The 22,009-nt window shown below is 37.8% G+C and overlaps 1 protein-coding gene across 1 annotated transcript in view; it reads left to right on the forward strand.

Annotated features, from left to right (window-relative positions):
* The window catches only part of LOC139742699 (uncharacterized), a 63,907-nt gene that overhangs the window by 38,902 nt on the left and 2,996 nt on the right, over positions 1–22,009 (forward strand). The window contains exons 2-4 of the mRNA XM_071653228.1: positions 12,924–13,002; positions 19,016–19,785; positions 20,778–21,041. Of these exons, the coding sequence (XP_071509329.1) occupies positions 12,924–13,002; positions 19,016–19,785; positions 20,778–21,041 (1,113 nt within the window). The remainder of the gene's footprint in view (positions 1–12,923; positions 13,003–19,015; positions 19,786–20,777; positions 21,042–22,009) is intronic.

Raw genomic sequence — 22,009 nt, forward strand, 5'->3', positions numbered from 1 at the left:
ATACTAGTGTAATAGTAGGTCTGTGTAGAACCGTTTCTACCTACAATCTGTACGCACTAGAACATGCATGCGCGGCGACAGGGCTGCAGCTGCGCTTGTGATAGACTGGAAAAGTGCGAAGGGCAAACCACGTACGGGGTATCTACCGTAGATCTAGTTGTACCGTCCCCACGTGTACTGTGCGAATATACAATACACGATACACTTTTTTGTTTTTCAACGATGTTTATTCTGTTCCATTCAAAGTAATAGAAAAAAATAACAATTTTCATTTGCTACAACTGAAATGACGAAAATATACATTTGTGATCATAATAGCAAATTTGCTATTGCTGTACATAATGACATAACAAAAATTACATTTTCATGAACAATTATCAATTTACATACAGTCACTTCCCCTATGCTCTCAAAAAATTGCTTAAATTTAACAGTGATAATTCAATTCTTCTAGCATTAATCTAAATAATCATCCAAATGAATTATACAGCAAAATTATACAGTAATAAATAATGGAACCATATTATTTATCAACCAATACCCGCCAACTTACACACACACACACACACACACACACACACAGTACGTAGAAACAATGTCAAATACTAGTAGCCACCGACTTCTTCATGCATCCGGGTAACTAGGGATCGTACGGATAACGAGCAGAACACGGCTGGGAAGAGTTGTGCCTCGGTGACGTCTGACTCTCCGACAGGATTTGCTCATTAGCATATTCACCATGCCGATTGACACTTTTTCAACCTAAATTTACGAGCTTATTTGGTGATTTGAAAGTTTGTTTTTGGTGAAAGTATTTCATTGGAGGTACCAACAACAACATTTTTTTTTAAATTTGTGAGGACTGCCTCACTTTAAACGTTTTGATGTGTATGTTCGTGTATGCATACATGTACACAATAATTGTGTCTGTGTTTGAGTCTGCGAGTGAGCGTACAGAGTGTGAAGGTACATAGTTGTTTAATAACGCTGCGTGCTGCGGTAATGTACAGGCCAATTTCAATTTTTTTTTCTTTTCCAAAGAAGAGTCACAGCCCAGTATTGCTGCAACGATCGAACAAATCAATCTATCTATTAAGCAACCTTAGAACCTATAATAAGCAACAGAAAAATGACTTAGGAAAGAATAAAACACGCTTTTAGACGAAAATAGAGAAGGCTGCAAAGTAAGCAAGAAGAACGGAGAAACAAGATCCGCGTCACCAAGCCTTTCACACAAAATGGAAGTTGCATGCGATAAAACCTGTGCTTTCTACTCCAGAGGGAGTGTTTCTAATTATTCCTGTAATGGAAACGTAAACCACGCACTTGCTACTAATTGGGCACAGGTTGAACGCCATTGTAAACCAAGACTTAGTGGTATAAATTCCAGCACAGCTGTTCACATGTGCTCACCTACCGTGGGAAATACGGTAGAACATTATGTCGAACGATGGAGCTACAGGATTGTAGCTCCATAGAATAATGGGTACCTATGTGTATACACTGGGCACTGTTGCGTAATCATTCAAAAGCAAACATAACTCACTTTCAGCCAATCAGCTTTTGCTTCAGCATAAAGACCTTATAAGCAAATATTACGAGTCATGAAATCTACGGGAGAAAAAAGAAACCGTATCCGGGCAATAACCCCCAGAGGGCAATTACCCCCCCCCCCCCCCCCCCCCGGCTAAATACTGGTTCAATAGTGGTAAGGTTAGAGTAAAGATTAGGGTTAGGTTTGGGTTTAGGGTTAGGTTTGGGTTTAATAGGGATACGATAAGGTTCAGGATTAGGATTAGGATCAGGATCATGTCCAGAGGAAGGGTCCGGGGTAATTGCCCAGGGGGTAATTGCCCTAGACCCTAAAGACATGCATTCAATCAGCTTAGTAGTATAAGCTAAAACTGTTGAGATCAACAATTATTTCTTTTTAAAATTTGTACTCGTAGATCGGATTTTGTTTGATAGCCAATGATATGAATTTCTCTTGTTTCACTTTGTACGCGAAAAATTTTACAGTCAAAATTCTTTTGTAAGTAAACAGGATGAAAATTAACGTGGGTCTCTCACTATCTAATTTCATTCTTTCTTTCTTTTATGATTGCCAAAATGGGCTTTGATACAAATTTTACGGTACTCCAACAGTGGGAAGCTAACTTTTGTGTGTGTCATTTAGATACACAACATTGCGCGCGATATATACCGGGGCGTTGTTTGCTATGATGCTATTGATATGGCAGTTTCCTTGGTTTGTTCACACACTTTCTGATGGATTTATCATATCATGAACAATTTTACCTACTAATTATTGCACAGGATAGATCCTTCCTCCTCTCTCTTTTCTGCTTTTATTTCTCCTTAAAGTAGCGCAGAAGATAAACTGTCCATAAACGGGGATTACATCTGGGCAACTGCGAAGGTTACCTTCTCCTATAGCGGACCATGCCTTTGTAGTCTGTGGGTAACTTACCAGTCGACACCGACTGTCAACGATTAAATATTGTGAGGTCACAGGAGGTCAAATATTTCGTCTTCAGTTTCAAGATCCATATCGCGGTGTTTTCCGATCAAATAATGGAGCTCCTTATCGGAAGGCCTTGTCAGAAATTACAGTAGTATCAATGATCGAAATCGTGGCTCTTCGAAGTACCCAGGGGGTGGGTCCCAAACCACCCATTTTGGGGCTTGCCTCCCTTATTCCTGAAACGTGCACTTCGTCAGATATTGGTCATAAAATATGAACGACTATCTCAGCTCCGTAAAGATTTTATTAATCATACACTTATATTATATATTATGTTCTCTCATCATTACATATGTTTGTTGTGACGGCCCCTGTAACGTGCAACATGCCATGGAAGAGAAAATGCAACAATTTACTTTATTTTATATCAAATGATTTGTGGAATTTGTTCGTAAATTTGATTCTCCTACGAAAACCTAAATTATTGTTGTATTTTCGTTCGTACATTGTATTCTTGGGGGAAAAAAATTGAAGAAGCACATTGGAATTGAACTTTAACATTTACAAGATAAGGTACCGTGACATCGAAATTGTGATTTGAGCAATTAGAGAAACTTTGGAATCTGCATTAAGGTGCAGCTATTCTTGTTATAGGAAATATGATGTTCAACTTTTATAACCATGATAACGGAGAAGAAAAATACAATTAAAGTAAACAAAACATTTCTTTTTGTCCTGGATCACTGCAACAAAACACACATGGAGAATCTGATTAGACCTATAGCATACTGTTCATCACGAAAGACAGGAAGATTAAAAAAAAGATAAAGTGGAAGAATGATAAGCATGAACGGCTATGAAAGGAACAAACATTTGTAATGCAGAGAGTCATTCATTGGCTTAGTGAGGCTATTCTTTGCTCAATTTATCACCATTCTTGGGGTTTCCTTTATCTCAAAAGATGAAGGGTTATACCAATGGTATAAAACCCGGTTGAACTCTGAAAAAAAAAAGTGTTTGCCCAATTTAATCATAAATCTATCAAAATCTAAACCGACGAAAATAGCTCGCTCGAGAGAGTGGCCAGATCTAGTTCATCATAAAGAAACTTGGCGGTCAGATCAGACTACAGTGTTCTTGTTATTGAAAGACCCATTAGTTTGTCAGTTGTGTGTGAAATGTTCAGTCACCTCCTGATAATGAGCTCGAGGTAACATCTTTGTGAGTGTTCCTTTAATGATTAATTCCTATGGATTTACGCGTAATGAGAAGATGTACTCTCAACTTAATCTTATATTCAAATACTCGCTTTATTAGAATGAGGGCATCGGGTTACTATTGAAATGAAGATTAACATGATAAGTGAATGTTCTTGTTTTTTTCTTTTTTTAATGGAGAGACTTTACACCACTATCTGGTCTTTGTTTGTTTGTAGATGAATCAGAAGTAGCAGAAACAAAGCGAATGGGGATTAGAATAAGAAGAAGAAGAAGGAGGAGGAGGAGAAGGAGGAGGAGGAGAAGGAGGAGGAGGAGGAAGAGGAGGAGGAGGAAGAAAGAAAGAGGAGGAGTAGTAGTTGGTAAACGACTTTGACAATGAACATCAAGAATGAAACTAAAAATAGAGGATTTATATACCCGGTTTTTTCTAAATGTACAAGCATAATAGTCATGAAAATATCTACAAAAAGGTCATATACAATACTATCATTCAATGGCTATATTCGATTATCATCCTTTGAAGAACACGAGGCGAGGAAAACTCCTCGAACACAGGGAGGGCAAAAGGGCGGAAACAGAACATCTTGTGAAACGCACAGAGGCGTGAATTGTGGCAAATCAAATTTGTCAGTAACCGTCTCTCTCCCTCACTCTGTCCGGCATCTCGGAATCTCCGGGGAGCACCTGTTTTGCAGAGGGACCAAACGGTCTGTCATTAGCAGTTGCTTTGCGGGGATCAATGTAACTCTCGAACTTTATCCCTCCCTTCTTCTTCGATTCACGAGCAGACTTATTTTCGTTTGAAAATTGACATGAAATGACTTACATACCCCGGAGCCATTGGAGGATTTCGGTGGTCATGCTTAGACAGAATGAACAAATTTGAGGTCGTTCCAGAGCAACGCAGGGGTATAAACATAAGGAATATTGTCATTTCTACCGTTTCCCAGATACTGAGTAAGCCGACTAAAGCTTTGACTTTGGAAGGACCATGTGAGCTGCAAAACTTTGCGAAACTCAAAAGCCCAGGTTTCCCTTTTTATATTTGTTCATTTTTGTCTACTTCTTTTTGTTAACTTTCCGCCAATTCGTGACCATGTTGTTTAATCATGACTCTATTCAAGTTCAAGGAATTGTTAGAATGACATGTATACAAAAGGACCAGGTCCATCGTTTCATTCAAAACGAACGGCAGGTTAAGACATGTACATGGGGTACAAAAAAACAACATTGGAGTTTACATTAGTGCAACACAAAGTATGCATATTACATCACACATAAACTGTCAAATATTAATCAATCAATCAAATATCAATACATATACTATTTCTGCGCTACAATATCAACAATAGTGTAATTATCTTCCATGATATTAATACAATATTCCTCGTTAAAAGATGATGAAATAATACAAATATACATCAAAACTATCCCATAAGTGTTAAGTCTCTTCTGATCATCTGGCCTCCCTTAAGACCTTACTGATTTATTGATATTTAACCTCCGAAATTCCAAGAAAAAAAAAATCCGTAGAGGATGGTCTACGCATGAACACCTCCCACCTAATATCCCAGTACCTGCCCAGTGATTCTGCCCAACTCTACTCCTGTAGATAGCACGATGGCGGCATGATTCTTTCTTATGCAAACATGTAACAAAGAAATGTCCTCCATGTTGTCACAAGCTGAGACTGAGTTGTCCAAAGTCTGTGTATAGATGGCTATGGGTTATCAATCCCTGTATTCGTGTCATGAAGTGAATCCAGCAATATTCTCTACTACAATATTTGCTGTTGTTGTTATCATTTGTGGTGGTGGTAATGTTAAATATAACAAAACAACCATAATGGCGATTGTTTTGTCAGTTTCTGATATATATGAATTAGTGATTTCTGTCGACTTTAACGATTAACATTAAGAGATTTATAGTTATTGTTTGAGTGTTTTCACCGCCATCCACTACATTCTATCGAGACAGTTGATGGCGTAATGGATTTTTCGTCATCCTGTCAACCTGGATGCGCTCGTTAACACAATGAATCTCTTGATATCGTTACCGTAGAAATGATTTCAAATTCCCCTTGACCTCTTGATGCTCACGGGTTTTTTCATCTTCTTGAAGACTTTATCAAACTCCACAGTGTCGGAAACTTTGTATTTATGTGACCTTTCGCTGTCCTTTGACTCAATATCTCGATGATGCTCAGGGGTGTGGACTGAAGACAGGAAATGACGTAGTAGATCTATCCGTTTCGTCTTCTCATACCAACGTCTCTTTCGGAAACTTTTCGACACACTTATTTCGATAAACGCAGCTGGACAAGGAGCTATATTGCTATTAGAGATGGGGATGGGTGTTAGAAAGATGAGGCTAGCTATAACTGTTCGATAGTACGTCGGTGAAGCTCGAGACCCACTGAGCTTCTCGAGCGTGTGGAGAGACATCGGCTTGACTTTGTCGTCGAAATGACGAGCTGCAATTAAAGATTCGTCGACGTTATCAGCGCCATGGGGAGTTATCCTCGTTCTCATAAAACCCGCCGAAAATTCGCCAAATGTCGTCTTAAATTGCCAGCTGGAATATGAAAGGCACGCTTCAAATTTCCATTCAATTCACTCTGGAGATTGACAAGGTGAAGTGAGGGGAAGCATGTCGGTGATTTTCGTCTGCTTTTCTCGACCACCTTGAACGTCTGCCATGATGACTGTCATACGGTTTTATGCAATTCAATCCAGAATGTCATTTCAAGCTATTATCCTTTTTATACTCACTGCACGATGGCTATCCTTGCTTTAAGACAGATCGTACTCGAAATACTGCAGATGTATAAAGCCTATTTATATGGATAGTTATTAGTTTCCGTTGGTATATTTCTGCGTTAAACTACTTAGATATCGACAGAGTTTCCATGACGTTGAATTTCCCTTTTCCATTTGTCCACCCTAGTCCCGCCCATACATCTCCGCATGGGTGCTGAGATGATGCTTGACGATTGGAATTTAGACGTAGAAGTTTAGCGCATTTCATATAAGTTTACAGTCAATATCAAAGAATAATGTTTCACTCCTGTTATCTATTTTATCGGCTTCTCCGACATGTGCTTTTTTAAAAGGAAGGGAATCAGAATTTCAAAGACCCTTGGAAATTCCAAGGTTTGGGTTTGAAAGCTGAGGAGCAACTGACGAGCCTATGATACTGTGATAGAAATAACAACAAGAGGGATGTGACGTGAGTTGTGCTGCACCCGCAGCAGCGTTCATAACGAGTTGAGCTTATCTGATCCCGGCCCAATAACCATCTTGCAGTCTTGTGATGCGAACATAGAAGTGTTAAAGTTTAACGTCACCCTACAGCAAGGTTGCCATCTAATTTAGAGCTAACTTGAGGCGGTTTTCCCACGCATCTCAAAGCACACATTTCTTGAATGTTGAATCAGGGTCTTTCGGTGACTAATAAGTGCCTGAACTTAGCCGCCAAGTAAAGTTTGCGGCGGCGGCGCGACCGTGAACATGAAACGTTCAGCAATTAACGTCCAAACTTGGGTATTCCGTTCGCTGTCGCCATACGTTAACGGTTGAAACGTTCACAAGAAGCGTTCCTGCTCAAGTCTACTACTACGCAGGATTCTCGCCCATATACACTCATCACACTTAATAGAACTCTATCACAGACGGAAGAAATCTGCCTCAACCAGGAGGAGATGCATAAAGAGACATCGTGAGCTGCTTATTGTCTGAGACGCAGACCAAAGTGTCAGTTTACTAGTATAGAACAGAAACAACAACCACAACCACAACAACAACAACAACAACAACAACAACAACAACAACAACAACAACAACAACACCACCACCACCACAGTGAACCTTGTCTGATGGAAAAGAAAAGTACCACCGTGCATATAACAGCTAATGCCTGCTCCTGCTCGCGTTCTTCTTGTACGTCTTCTGCATTTTCTGCTGCTAGATTTGTTCTTGTTCTTCTTCCCCATATTCCCTAAAGAATTAATTTGATTTCTTTCCTAGTTTTGCTATACATTTCTTCCCTCTTCCTTTTCTCTTTATTCTGCCTGTTCTCTGATTATTAAGGAATAACTACTTGATTTCTGTTTCGCTTCTTGAGTATAATAAAAAAGTTGCGAAACTCTTGATGCTTTCTGAAATTCCCTGCTTACATTTTGCACCAGGGATGCCTAGTGTCATTGTTTTATCCTAGTGGATATCAGGAAGACACGCTATGAAAAAACGTTTGCATCAACTACAGAATTCTAGGGAAAGGTTATAGTGTACTCATCATAGGGGTGGCCAAATAAAAGGTCCCTCGTTGCGTCTGCTCCCCCCGATGTCAACTTTCCACACAGGAGTTACATCAAATGAGGTATCTCTGGTCTCCTCAAAGTCTGCAGGCATTTTCCCGCAAGACTCGTTAAATCTATTTGCCAACGTTCTCGGTTTCTAGCATGTCTGCATTCGCTGACATTGAACTCCTGAATTACACCAGTACTCATTATTTTTCCTTGTTGTTGCATCGTTATGTTTGCTTACTTGTCGAGCAAAATTTTGCAAAGCGGAGCTAATTGCTTTCCAGCATATAATTATAGTTGTGCACACAATCCCAGCTTTTTATGATCTTTTGCAAAGGTAGCGTCTTCCTCAACTACTATTCCTCTACTAAACAACAACAACAACAACAACAACAACATCAACAACAACAACAACAACAACAGCAACAACAACAACAACAACTACTACTACTACTACTACTACTACTACTACTACTACTACTACTACTACTACTACTACTACATGTACTACAACAACTGCTACTACTACTATTATTGCTACTACTATTACTACTGCTACCACTGTTGCTTCTGCTGCTGCTACACACTACCACCACGCTACTGCTTCCACTAATATCAATGGAAATAATACCGATAGTGATAATAGCAGTATAGATAATTAGTAGCAGGTATAATGATAATTTTTTACGAAACAAAATAATAATAGAGGTAATGGTGATAGATTTGTGTATTGAGTATGACTTACATGCCTTTATTCCTTACCTTTTGTGCTCACCGGGTATTGGTGCATAGAACACACCAAGGAGATACCAGCATAATCAAAGACACTCGGTCTTTAATTGTACAGTTTGTGGATAGTATTATGTTTAATAATGTAAGATTATGTTTGTTTGGTATAGACGCTTAGAAACTCGGTATAAAGCGCGATAAAAGTGTAAATTATTATTATTATTATTATTATTATTATTATTATTATTATTATTATTACTATTATCATTATTATTATTATTATTATCATCATTATTGTTGTTATTATCATTATTATTATCATTATTATTTTTATTATTATTATTATTATTATTATTATTATTATTATTATTATTATTATTATCATTATTATCATTATTACTATTATATACTATTATTCCTCTCTGGGAAGCATTCCAGCCATGCTCTCATCAGGGAGCCCGTAACGGATTCCGAGTCCTGTACACATTTATCCCCGTTACACAGGAAGAGCCGAGTACAACCGATTGCACGGATTATCTTGCGCAAAATCACATAAAATCCAGATATGCCGTGACTTGCTTATACAGCAATGATGCTTGATGCTATAGCTCTAGCACCAGTAGTAGTAACGGCAACAATTATAGGATAGTTGCAAAAGAAGAAATAGAAGTTGAACTTCTGTTGCAACTTGTGCTAGCAGTATGTAGTTATGATATAATGTCGTAGTAGAAATTGAAATGACAATAACAATAATACATTGAAGTTAATAGTAACAGTGCTGATAGTGATAATCTTATTATCAACACATATTGTGTTCTAGCACTAGTAATAACAATAATAATAGTGAATACAATACAGTCCAGTACTAGTAATACAATGATGGTAATATTTCAACGCAGTAGAAGCAGTAGTAAAGTGAGCAGCAGATGCTTAACACAATACTGCAATCATCCCTCTACTCGTCTTCTACGTGGTGTCAGGTTTTGGATTGATGGCAGTGTATTCCTGTGTCTCCTTTTGTTTTTTTTTCTCTCTCTCTCTCGCTCTCTTTTCCCTCTCTTTCTCACCCTCTCTCCTCCCCTGCCTCTCTCCCTCTCTTTCTTGTTTGGAGGGTGACGTGTACAATTGTGTACATCAGCGTCGCGTCAAATACACCTTAAAGCGGTTCACATTAATTCAGAAATAATATCTCTGTGATGATGGTCTTCGTCTCTTGGAGAGGCTATCATCATCACATCATCTTCTATATCAGAAAAGATGCTTCTGGAATGAGCTCTTGAGACCATCCCAAGAGAGGCGGAATACCTCCTCCCCTGTAGATATCCATAATAGCCTCCACGGTGATGTTCTTGAAGCAGTATCCGATCTCTCACACGCATGACTGGTCGTCAGTGGAGGGGTTGAGGGCGCTAATGCTTTCTCGCTGGTCCGTTCCCATCAGCTTTGTGTCTTCATTGATGGTTGGAATCACGCCTGCCATCGATGCTATGCCACGGTTAATTTCCACCCGAGTCCTCGCTGCGGACGGACGAGCCGGTACCGTGTCGCCTGCATGTATCCACCTCTAAGATCAGTCCAGTTTATAATCAACAGTTGGCGAGATCCGGGAGGTACTACTCTCTGCATTCACTAATTCCTACTTTGTTACGTGAGCAGCCCAGCGGCTTGAAATGACGCGCTCGTAATGAACACCATCTGAGAACGATAGATGTTTATTTTTTCTCTTTTTTTTTAGGTCGCCGATCGAACATGGTTGGGGCTGATCGCCGTTTTTTTTTCATGTCAACATAAAGAAGTTGATAATCTCCGCCAAGGTTTTGGTCGAGTCGATGACAAGCATCATGTTGAAGCGCTGCCAGCCCATTTCACGTTTCGTTGGCGTTCATTCGGTCGTCATGTTACCGCGCTCGCAAATTCTACTTGCCAATTGTCTGGTCAAGGCCGAGCCGAACTTACCCCCCCCCCCCCCCCAACACTTTAGTGCTAGACATTTTCTCATATCGAATGGATCCATATTCACGGTTAAGAGCCCAAGAATAGGGAATTAACATTGTGCAACCACATTTCTGACAATTACCTAAGGAGCTCATCTCGCAACAATGGAATAATAAGACCGTAATCTACGCAATTAGACAGTTATCAACGTAAACTGGTCAGTACACATAAAGAATGGTTCTTGACAACTTGCCCATGACATTATCTTTTGATAATTTTGGAAATTTAAAGCCATATTGTTGCGAACTACGCGTACCTTTATTGATAGGGTTACATTTTGACTTCATGGGGTTACTTGATTTTTAAGCTCGGTTTGTCGTGTCAGTTTGTTCGTGTTGTTAGAAGTTCTAAAACATTTAGAACATATTGATGATTTTGCAACAATGATGATGATGGTGACGACTAAAACAGTGGGTGATGCATGTTATTCCGAAGTTTCCTTAATTCGAAAATGGAAAAAAACAAATTTTATTTATTCCGAAGATTCGTAAGTCAGAAACACATTAATTTCCTATACCTGCAGGTTCGTAATAAAAAAATAAATGAATGAATAAACGAACACTTGTAGTGTTAGTTCGAAGATTCGTTATTCCGAAGGTTCGTTTGTCCGAAAATGAAATAAGGTTTGCTATTCCGAAGGCTCGTTAATCCAAAAGTGAAGTAGAGTTCGTTATTCAGAAGGTTCGATAATCCAAAAATGATATAAGGTTTGTTATTCCGAAGGTTCGTTAATCCGAAAATGAAGTAAGGTCCGTAAGGTCCGAAAATGAAATGATGTTTGTTAATCCGAAAATTGAATAATCCTTGGCAAAGAATGGCTCATCCTGATGATGATGCAGATAGGGGAAAGGGTACAATACGGAGGAGGAGAAAGTGCTTTTTTTTTCATCAAAAACGCATTAAACTTACAAATTACGTTTGTATTCCGATTCATCAAGTGTTTATCGTATGTGCTTGAGTGTTTGTGTGTTTTAGTGTGTTAGTGTGTGATTGTGTACGTGCTGTCATATTTCATTTAAAAATCATATTCTGGTTGTTGTTAGTTTTTTAAACTACAACACCGTATGTTGTCACTAAATATAGTTTATTTCATTTTCGGAATAACGAACCTTCCTTTCATTTTCGGATTAACGAACCTTCGGAATTACGAACCTACGGAATTACGAACCTTCGGAATAACGACCTTCTTTCATTTTCTGATAAACGAACCTTCGAAATAGCGAACTGTAACCAAACTACGTTGTACCATCACAATAGTTGTCCTTTTGTCAAGGGCAAATAGCACGTAAGTCTCCAAGCGGTCATGATGAAGAATCAAAAAGAAGAGTGGTGAAAATGATACAGCTAAATCGATCAGGAAAATAAAATCCGATAAGCGTTTAGTAAAAGTACAAATTGTGCAGTGTTCAAATGAATTAGATTACAGTGGTTAAAGAATGTTTAAAGGATCATAACAAGAGCGCGACGCTCAAGCGGAAACAAGTGTTTGTTTGTAAACTTTCATTGGCGTTGCAGTGAATGCGTCCAGTTTCATAAGGTAGCGTAATAGGAACATCTTGATATGAGAGAGAGAGAGAGAGAGAGAGAGAGAGAGAGAGAGAGAGAGTCAGACAGACTTAGACAGACAGGCAGATAGACAGAGAAAAGGGGAGGGGGCTGTAGAACACGCTATTTCATGTACAAAACAAACCGGAGAACTGCCCACGAACTGCTCTCAGTTTGATAATGACCTCCTTGGATTGCCTCTATAGTGGTAGCTATATGCAAAAACAAAGAAGAAAAAACAAAACAAAACAAAACCCTGGCCAAATGCAGCTCCTTATTCCTCGGGTTGTCTTCACATTCTCTCACATTCGTTTTGTAAGCATTCGAATATTTCTCATTGTAAGAAATTGAAATGAGATCTTAAGATTTTGATTCGAGCATGAAATTATTGAAAAGAAATCTTGGACTCGATTGCGTTAATCTCTGAACAGGAGTGTACGATTGGATGCACGACAATGCTGTGGTATTCATATTGGTATGACCCTATCCACAATCTAGGTGGTCTAGCATTTTTAGTCCTGTACATGTACAAATAATATGGTATGCAACCCAGTTGTAAATCCAGCATGCCTATTCTGCTATTGATATAACAATGATACTGCTAAAACTCATTTGTTCCCCTATAGATCATTGCTGAATTAACTTCCTCCTGTTTGATTCGTTCCAGCACGTCGATTACACGGGTGAGATTGACACACTGAAGGAGCGAGTCAGTGTTTTGGAGGCCTTGGTGGAAGAGCTGCTGGGTAAGGATTTACATTTACAATTTATCAATAACACTTTTCGCTACGTTATTCCTTCTAAGAAACAGACATACTCCCATTGATTTATTGCATGAATGAGATGCACGGTGCATGCTTCTTCTGTATTAAACGATTTCTGTTTCGGGTTTTTTTAAGTTGTTTTTTTTAACAGCAATTAGTTTCGGATCTATTGTCTCAGCGAATTGCTATTGGGTGGCAGATATTTCCGGAAACGTGTTTTGTTTGTTTTTTTCTGACCATGGTAGAAGAAAGTAATGCTGTCTTAGTAATGGTTTGGTGAGTTTATTTGATTTAATTCAATTCATTTATACTTTATTTCCATGAAACAAAACAAAAAGTAAAACATAATACAAAGTATACAGTAAACATATAAAGTTCATGCATGTCATATCAAATATTCTTGAAGAAAGAAATGCACGAACAAAGCAATAAATGGATCGAGGGACAGGGAAAGACGGATCAGCGAGAAACTGATAGATTAACAGACATATAAAATCATTTATGAATTCATGTTTAGGAAATTAAATAAATAGGTAATAGATATGTCAATTGATAAACAGATAGCAAAATGATTATAAGAGTATCAATGGAAGGTAGTGTCAATCAGACAGAAAGACTGATGAACTGAAATGATAGCAAAAAAGCAAAAAAAAAAAAAAAGAGGGACAAGGGGCGGGATCACGTCAGTTTAAGATCGAATTATGGTGGGGAGCAGTTGTGCAATCACGCTAATGTGCGGTTGATAGTCACAGTGGAATTAAAACATTACTACTGTACATTTCCACCAATGACTTTTTTTCTTATCTGCCCGAGACATCAGCATTTATGTTTACTTGTCCTTGCTTCACATGCACTTCAAAATGTCTCACTGTGACGAAATATTGCTGCGACCGTCTCTATGCCAGAAAAGGATGTGTCATATTCTGCAGAAACGTTATTTTCGCAATGTTGCTAAGAGACCCGAGCGGGGTTCGTCATGCGGACTGATATTTCGCCCATTTGAAAAACTTTGTTTCCGCCAGGGTAATTGAACACGAAAATTTCTTATTTCTGTTCGTTCAGATTAAGAGTGGAATGGTTCCGAACGTTGGCATATGGTTTGCACCTGTGTCACGTCATACCCTGTAATTAAAACGGGACATGTCAAACTCGTGTAAGCTTTGTACTGTGGATGTCGAAAAGAAAAAGACAAACATCAGATATCACTACATGACATGAGAAAGAGTAACTTTAGTGTCTTAAATCTCTTTGTCTGAAAAGAGTCATGATATCATGAATCATTTGAAATTTACAGAGTAGAAATAGTAAGATCACCAAACTATAGAGAGCATGCGAGAGATAAAAAGCGGGATAAAAGCGAGAGATATTAAAGAGGAAATCCACCCCAAAAATGAATAAACTCCAGAGAACCCCCCCCCCCAAAGAATCCATACAGAACGTCCCAAAAAATGACCAAAATCGCATAAGAAATAAGAAAGATATTGCATTTTAAAACTTCACATTTTTTTTTTCCGGAAAACATTTCTTGATCACTCCTTATGAATATTCAAATGAGCGTGTTGACGACATCATGCCCTCACAATTTTTTCATTTATGCTATATACGAAATCCGGAAAAACTGTTATTTTTTGCTTATAAAAACAAAAACATATTCCCATACTAAAATATATCAGAGTTAACATTTGCTCCATTTTATTTTAGGTGGTAATAAGGAAGTTTTTATATAGATATACATTGTATATATATAAGTTTTATATTTATACAGCTGAAATACGAGATTTTTGTAATTTCTGCATGAAATAAGTAAGAAAATGTGAGAGCATGAAAGCTTCAACTTGCTGCTTTAAATATTCGTACCGACTGGTCAAGAAGTGTTTTCCGAAGAATTTTGAAATTAATTTCGAAATGTCATAACTTCCTTTTTTCTTATTCCATTTTGATCATTTTTTGCACTGTTCTGCGAAGATTTTGTTCACTTCCTTATGGAATCGATAACATTCTGGAGTGGATTTCTTCTTTAGAACTCCTTCATCATAGAGAAAAGTTACCTTGCAAAGACGTCAAGGCGTACGTGATCACTGGTGATTGTAACCAAATGAGTTGTCTACATGCAAAATTATACAGAAAACTGCACAAGATGCTTCATAATGATACTAATAAAATTTCCATTGTCGTTTCACTTCATAGTATGCACTGTGCTTAGCCAGTTGTAATTGCTGTATTCATTTAGGGATGACTCAAAAAAATGCATACTGTGCTGAGATATAGATTTACGACTAAATCAGTCAGACGCGACAAAATCAAGATGGTTTGTTTTGCCAAATTCTGTCATATTCCACGCCAAGCTTAATTACTACCTCTGTATACAAAGCTCTTGAGTGATAAAGAAAACTGATTTTAAATGGCCATGCAGAATGAATCTTCTTGGCTGACCTAAAACTTTAATGTGTGCTCGAGACATCTTCCCTGACACAGAGATGGTTGGCAAGGAAAAAGCAACAGGTTCAACGAATGCGCAGTCAGTTGTCTTATCGATGAGAGACAAGTGTCTGAAGAAACTTCACATGCGAGGTCTTGCAATTCCTTGCGATCACTTTAACTATAGCTCCTTTGGGACTTGCCAGATCTACGTGAATCGCTGATATTGTGAGGACGATCGTACGCTGATAGTCGGACGACTATCCAAAACTGGGCACTCTGAATAAAAGAACCCCGTCGAACGACTAGCTGCGACAAGTCATAACACGAAGAAATAAACAAACAAAAAGATAAAGAGCTTACATGCATAAAAACATAAATGCATACACACCCACAAAGAAAAAAACCCAGACATAAATACATGCATAAAAACGCACAAACATAAACACAAATTCATTCATTCATTCATTTTCATTTCATTTCCGGCCAAAGCATATAATATGACAATTGCATATAAACAGATTAAGTACAATGTAACTTTTACATATCCAAATAAACCTACCTACCTACACATATTCATAGATGAATCGGTGCCACTACTAGGACGAAATAGTTCACTTTTTTTAGGATTTACAAGTTTCTTGGCATTGTCGAGGAGAACGATATAAATGATGAAAAACTCATAACTCAATCTTATAGTGCTTGCAGTATCGAGTATTACCGCCAATCATTACAACTTACAGTGCTTTAAAAACTGAGATAAATCCCGAATTCTAGTTTGCTGTACTTCTCTATTTTATCTCTAAAATTATTTATGGTAACTCCACTGTCTCCACAAGACCCCTGTGGACCAGATGCAATAATCTATTTTGTTCGTCTTTGTGTTAAAAAATACCCATGCTATCCTATTACTATATTGCTTGTCGTGTGTCTCGTGTAAGGTGCTGCAGAGCTGATGAGAAATTGCATGTCAGTTTTTTTTGTTAAATTTCTCCTTTTATTGTCAGAAACACCAGTTAAACGAACTTGAACGTTCAGATTACTCTTTCGGCAGTTTTACTAGTTCAACTGATAGATATTCTGCCGACAAGGCAATTATAGTCCCGAGTCTTATCTACAATAATAATGTTGTAATATCAAAAATCCCATGCAGATTCTATTGCCTTTCCAGGTCAGTACTTTGCAATCAGTAAGATCGTTACGACGCGAGTAGATAATTAAGTTCGTTGTACGGAATGCGAGGTCAACCGTTAAGACACAAACAGGGGGAAATTGAAAACTTGGCTTGTTTGGGTGTAAACACAAAAACGCGCAATAACACACAATATCACGTAGGCTGAGAGAGCAAGGACTCTTTGATCTTTCTCTCTCTTACCCACCTTTTTCTTTTTCTTTTCTCTTTTTTTTTTGTCGCAGTGAAAAACAGTTTAACAGTTAGGACTCATTCAATTTGTTATACATGAATGGAATTCAGTTAATCAAGATCTCTAGTCCAGACTTTGTTTGGATTGGGAAAAGCTGAATTTATTTTGAATGTTACTTTTCTTACGTCTTATTTGCTTCTCAAATGAGCAATGTTATATATGTATGTATATATATATATATATATATATATATATATAATACATATATATATGATATGTATTGCGTATGTATGTATAATATAGTCATTCACCTTGGGCGCACGGAGAGCGCTACCGACGGTTTCACGGCCTTCCGCTGGACGATCTTCAGGCGGACTAGCTCCTAAAGCTGGCTGGCTATATATATATATATATATATATATATATATATATATATATATATATATATATATATATATATATAATATATATTATTCAATAGAGATGCGTGATATCTGTCACGTCATACATGACACATCAACTTGTGCACATCTTACAGATGTAGACACTTGTACCTAATTTTTCATACCATTGAATTAGTGTGGGAAATGAATTCACGCCATCTGCAATGCAACCCAAATACGTCGAATTACATTCTAGGTAAATCTCCAAAAAACAAAAAACAAAAAACAAAAACAAAAAACAAACAAACCCACATTAGTGTATCTTGCGTTTAATGGTATTGTAGTTAATGAACGAAACTAACAATAAGGAATAACACTTGCTAGTACTTCAACATATTTCAAAATACTTAACTCTCCGTGTGTAAGCTCGTCGACAAGTTTTTATTGAAATGAAGCACGTACAATAAATCAAGATAGAGCGCCCTCTTTAGCTAGGGTTTAATTTGCCATGGTGAGGGCAGCAACCTCTTGAACTGATGTTCGTGTGAGTGTAGATTCTAATACAAGAGTCTCGAGGTATTTCACATTCCTGCGTTGTCTCAATCGTTTGTTTTCTGTTGAGTCAGGGAAGATTTCTCGTATCCTTGTTCTATCCTCACTGTGAGTGTGATTTTACATAAGTGTATGAGAATACAGTTCTATACTTTAATGTAACCATTTCTCCAGGTAAAGCCAAATCGTAATTAGTGTGCACATTTGACTGCGTCGACCTTTTTTGACTGCGTTTTGACTGCGTCGGCATTTTTTTCCTCAGTTTTTTTAGGTTTGCACTTAATTCTATGTCAGAGCGACATAATGCAAATCTTGCTCAACCTAAACTATTATGGAATGCATGTATTGGTGTACTGATGCTATTTTTTCTAAATTTATTATCTAATGTGTTTTCTTATAGCATGATTAGTGTAGGCCTACATGCAGTATATTTTATCGTTTTTTAAATACTTTTATTATTGTTAATCAGACACAGACTGCGAATTTTGGTAATCAATAAAAATCATTACGTGAAAGAAATAACAAAGGGTGAATCTTCGTACACCAGGTGCCTAGAAAGGTCCATTAATTCACATTTAGGGAAGCATCCATTTCATTGTTTTGCATTGATTGCATGAACAAACTTAAGTATTATGTATATACAAATATGATATTGTCAAATACTTTTATGAACACGTGAATGCAGCTGTCAGTTGGATGTGCTGGCAAACATCATAAAGATTACGTCATGAATCTTTGCATCACAGATGATTATCTCAGTGTAATCACAAAGTAATCACTTAGCTCCGTTCCAACTGATATTACCACACAGTATTTAGACAAATTCAAATCAATTCTATTCAGTTCAATTCAATTCAATTCAGTTTAATTCAGTTCAATTCAATTCAATTCCATTCCATTCAATTCAATTCAATGGTTTATTTCCATCAAAGAAAAAAAAATTATTCAAAGCGGTACAAGTTGTCAATTTGACTTTCATTTATCTGATAAGGACAGTTCATCGAACACAATATAAAAGTATATATTATGAACAAATGATATTATAACAAATATGCAGTTTGTGATGCAATATTTGGTCTTGTACTTGCATTCAATAGTCAAACGTTTACAAATTGTTGATATGAAATATTTTTACAGATTTCTCAGATCATATTGGTCAACATGACGCCTTTATTAAGAGCTACATGCACCTCGGGGATCATCCCTTTAAATACAGGGCTGTTTACCGATCTTAGCTGATGATTTTCCACTTTCCATCTGGTTTATCCACTCTGTTAGATGCCAGAAATACCAGTCCCAATGTTCCGTGCACAAATTGCGATGATACTGACTACTCAATTACGGAAGCCTATTCGTCTTCGATGAAAGAAAACACAGACGCCCCGGGCGTGGATGTGAACAGCGCCCCCTCTGTGGAATCAAAGCCAACCCTACAGGAGGTGCTCGTACCTCATCAGCCTGTTCCTCCGCTACGCGAGGTTATGCCTGACGAACCCTTCAAGCCCTTCTTTCAAGTCCCTCAGGCAAGACCGAAACCCCACCAGGAAGATATGATCTCGCCAAACCGAACGGTTCTCGCTCTTGACGATAAGGTGGAAAAGCCCCTTAAAAAACCCTCAACGATCACGAGCACCAGGACAAGCAGTGGACATGAGGGGCTGATAGGAAGCGATGGCGGTGACGCTGATATCGACGTAGACGCCGAGACTGAGAGCATCAGCTTCGTCGAAGACGTGAGCAATGGCGGTGTCGCAAACTTTCCTTCTGAAGCCGATGTTCTCATCACGTCGTCTGAAAGGTACCTTGACACCGAGATCGAGGGAGGCTCATACCTGATCTTCAGCTCCAGCGACGGGGAAGCGGAAGAGTCCGTGCCGACGGACGGGGACGACAACGGAGACCCAACCGAAGTCCACGAGGAACAGGGCTTAGATTCTTTAGATCAAGATGGGAAGGACTTGGAAAAGACTACGACACCTCGTCCATTCATGGGCGTAATGACCAGTCAGGACGGCCATCGGGGAGAGCTTAACAAACCCAGGTGGAAGGTAATTTTCCAAAATACCTCCTCCCACTCCTCTCGAAAAGACTAAAAAAAGCAAAGCAAAGCATAAAAAAAAATACACAGGAAAAAAAAGAGAAATCATAACTCAATACAGATGAACCAATGCATATGGAATCGAATGTCACCTCGAAAAAAAAAATACAGACATTCAATTCAAAAGTAATTTGTATTCTTCGACGAAACATACATTACTCTTCTTTTTGGTAACGAATGAGTAGACCATACAGAGATGAATTGAGTACACGATAATACAATAATTAGTAATTACAACACTTTCCCCTTGGAAACCATGGATGCTTAGTTGATGAAAGGTTACAAGATTTTATATGAATAATATGTTTTCTTTTTTCTTCATGTTTATGTAAAAAAAAGAGTATTTTAGTTAAATTTTCTGAACAAGTCAATGACAATGACAATGTCATCCTCCTCCTATATACCACAACTGACTACGACTTAAAGAAATCAAGTGAGATTTATAAGTACCACATCTCTATTTCAAGTTTCGCGTTAAGTGGAACCTATGGCGCTCTGATAAGCAGATTTTAAGCACATTTTAATCCAAATATATCGAAGCCAAAATAAACATGATGCAAAAGTGCAACCAAAAGGGAAATATATTCAATAGCTTCTCATAATACTGGATATAATAGATCTCCTTCATGTTTAGTTGCTCAAAATTTTAAGCAAGCTGCTTTCCGTTCCTCTTTAAATTGATGGAAAAGGAAAAAGTTTTAGACATGCAAATGAGGGAATCAGTCTTAAAAGGTGAGGAAGGGGGCGGGGATTGGGTTGTTTTCTTTCATGGACTAAACGGTACAATGTGTTGGCTGCTCAGCTAGTAATACTTGAAATGGCGAATAATTATTGCTTGATGGTCTTTTGTAAACGAAGCCTACTTTACGAGTGGATGCATTAGGTCACAGTCCCCATGTAGTTTATGATGTACCCTTAATACTGTTATCACAAAATCCACAGATTTTCAAAGAACTCATGGACTTGAAGACTATTCGGGGAAACATCATGCTCGACGGGGAGAAAAGGCCCCGCCCTAAGGGGCGTGGCAGGAACAACGACTGCATTATTGATGGCTGCCAGTGTCTGCGAATGAAGGGATTCACAGAGGACGGCATCTACTACATGAGCAACCCTGAGGGCTCGGGCAAGCGCGGGAAGCGGATTCGACTCCTCTGCGATATGACAACTGATGGCGGTGGTTGGACGGTCATACAACGCAGACAGGTAGGTTTCATTGGTAGTGAATTTTGCTGTCCCACCCCGGTATATCATTCCAAATAACGACGTATTTACTATGAATTAATGAAAAAGCAGCAACAACAAACAACAATATCATTATTTATATCAATGATAGTTTTACACTCCCCAAATAGCTCATAATGACAATGTTCAAAAGACAACAAAATACCAAAATGAATGAATGGTGTGATGTATTACATGATTCTCATTCAAGTCACCATTTTTTTATCATTTTCTTAACATCATTACATTTCCAAGGGGATGGAGTCCAGTAAGCTCACCTATCAGGTCCTTATTGACAGAATATGGCTGTCCTACACAAAAAGTCACGTGATTGTGAAACTACACCTATTAAACTACAGGTAACATTTATCCTTTTACATTTATTTTCGAAAAGTATAAGCAAAGTACAAACTGCACCTTTTAATTTACATACACACAAATATCAAATTCTATGTGTAACCTCAATGTCTTTGACAAAATAATATTGAATTGAATTGAATTGAGTTGATTGTTTTATTGTCCACAATGCGAATGTGGAAATGCGCCTTCCACCAGCGTTACACACAAGAGATACAAACAGATAACAATTGTTCATTGAACAACATATACGTCACAGATTACGAATAACATGAAACATAAACGTTTTGCAATACTTGTTGCAGAAAAAATGAAACTAATAACCGTTATATTCATAATACATATTACATATATCTCATCCAATTCATTAATTTAAATAAATTCTATAATCATTATACTTATTATTAAAAAAAATCAACTTTCAGCAGATCTTCTACTTCTAATCAACGTTTTTTTTTCCTCACATCTATGCCTCAAGGCCATAATGCATACCAAATTTGATTTCAATTGCTTCAAAACTGTGGAAGTTGTTCACTCCACTAAATTTCAGAAAAAAACCCCAAAACACACGGTTACGCTTTATCAAACACAAA

Source organism: Diadema antillarum, unplaced genomic scaffold, assembly GCF_040938485.1.
Source record: "Diadema antillarum isolate AM-2024a unplaced genomic scaffold, OU_Dant_1.0 seq00001014_RagTag, whole genome shotgun sequence".
Classification (NCBI taxonomy): Eukaryota; Metazoa; Echinodermata; class Echinoidea; order Diadematoida; family Diadematidae; genus Diadema; species Diadema antillarum.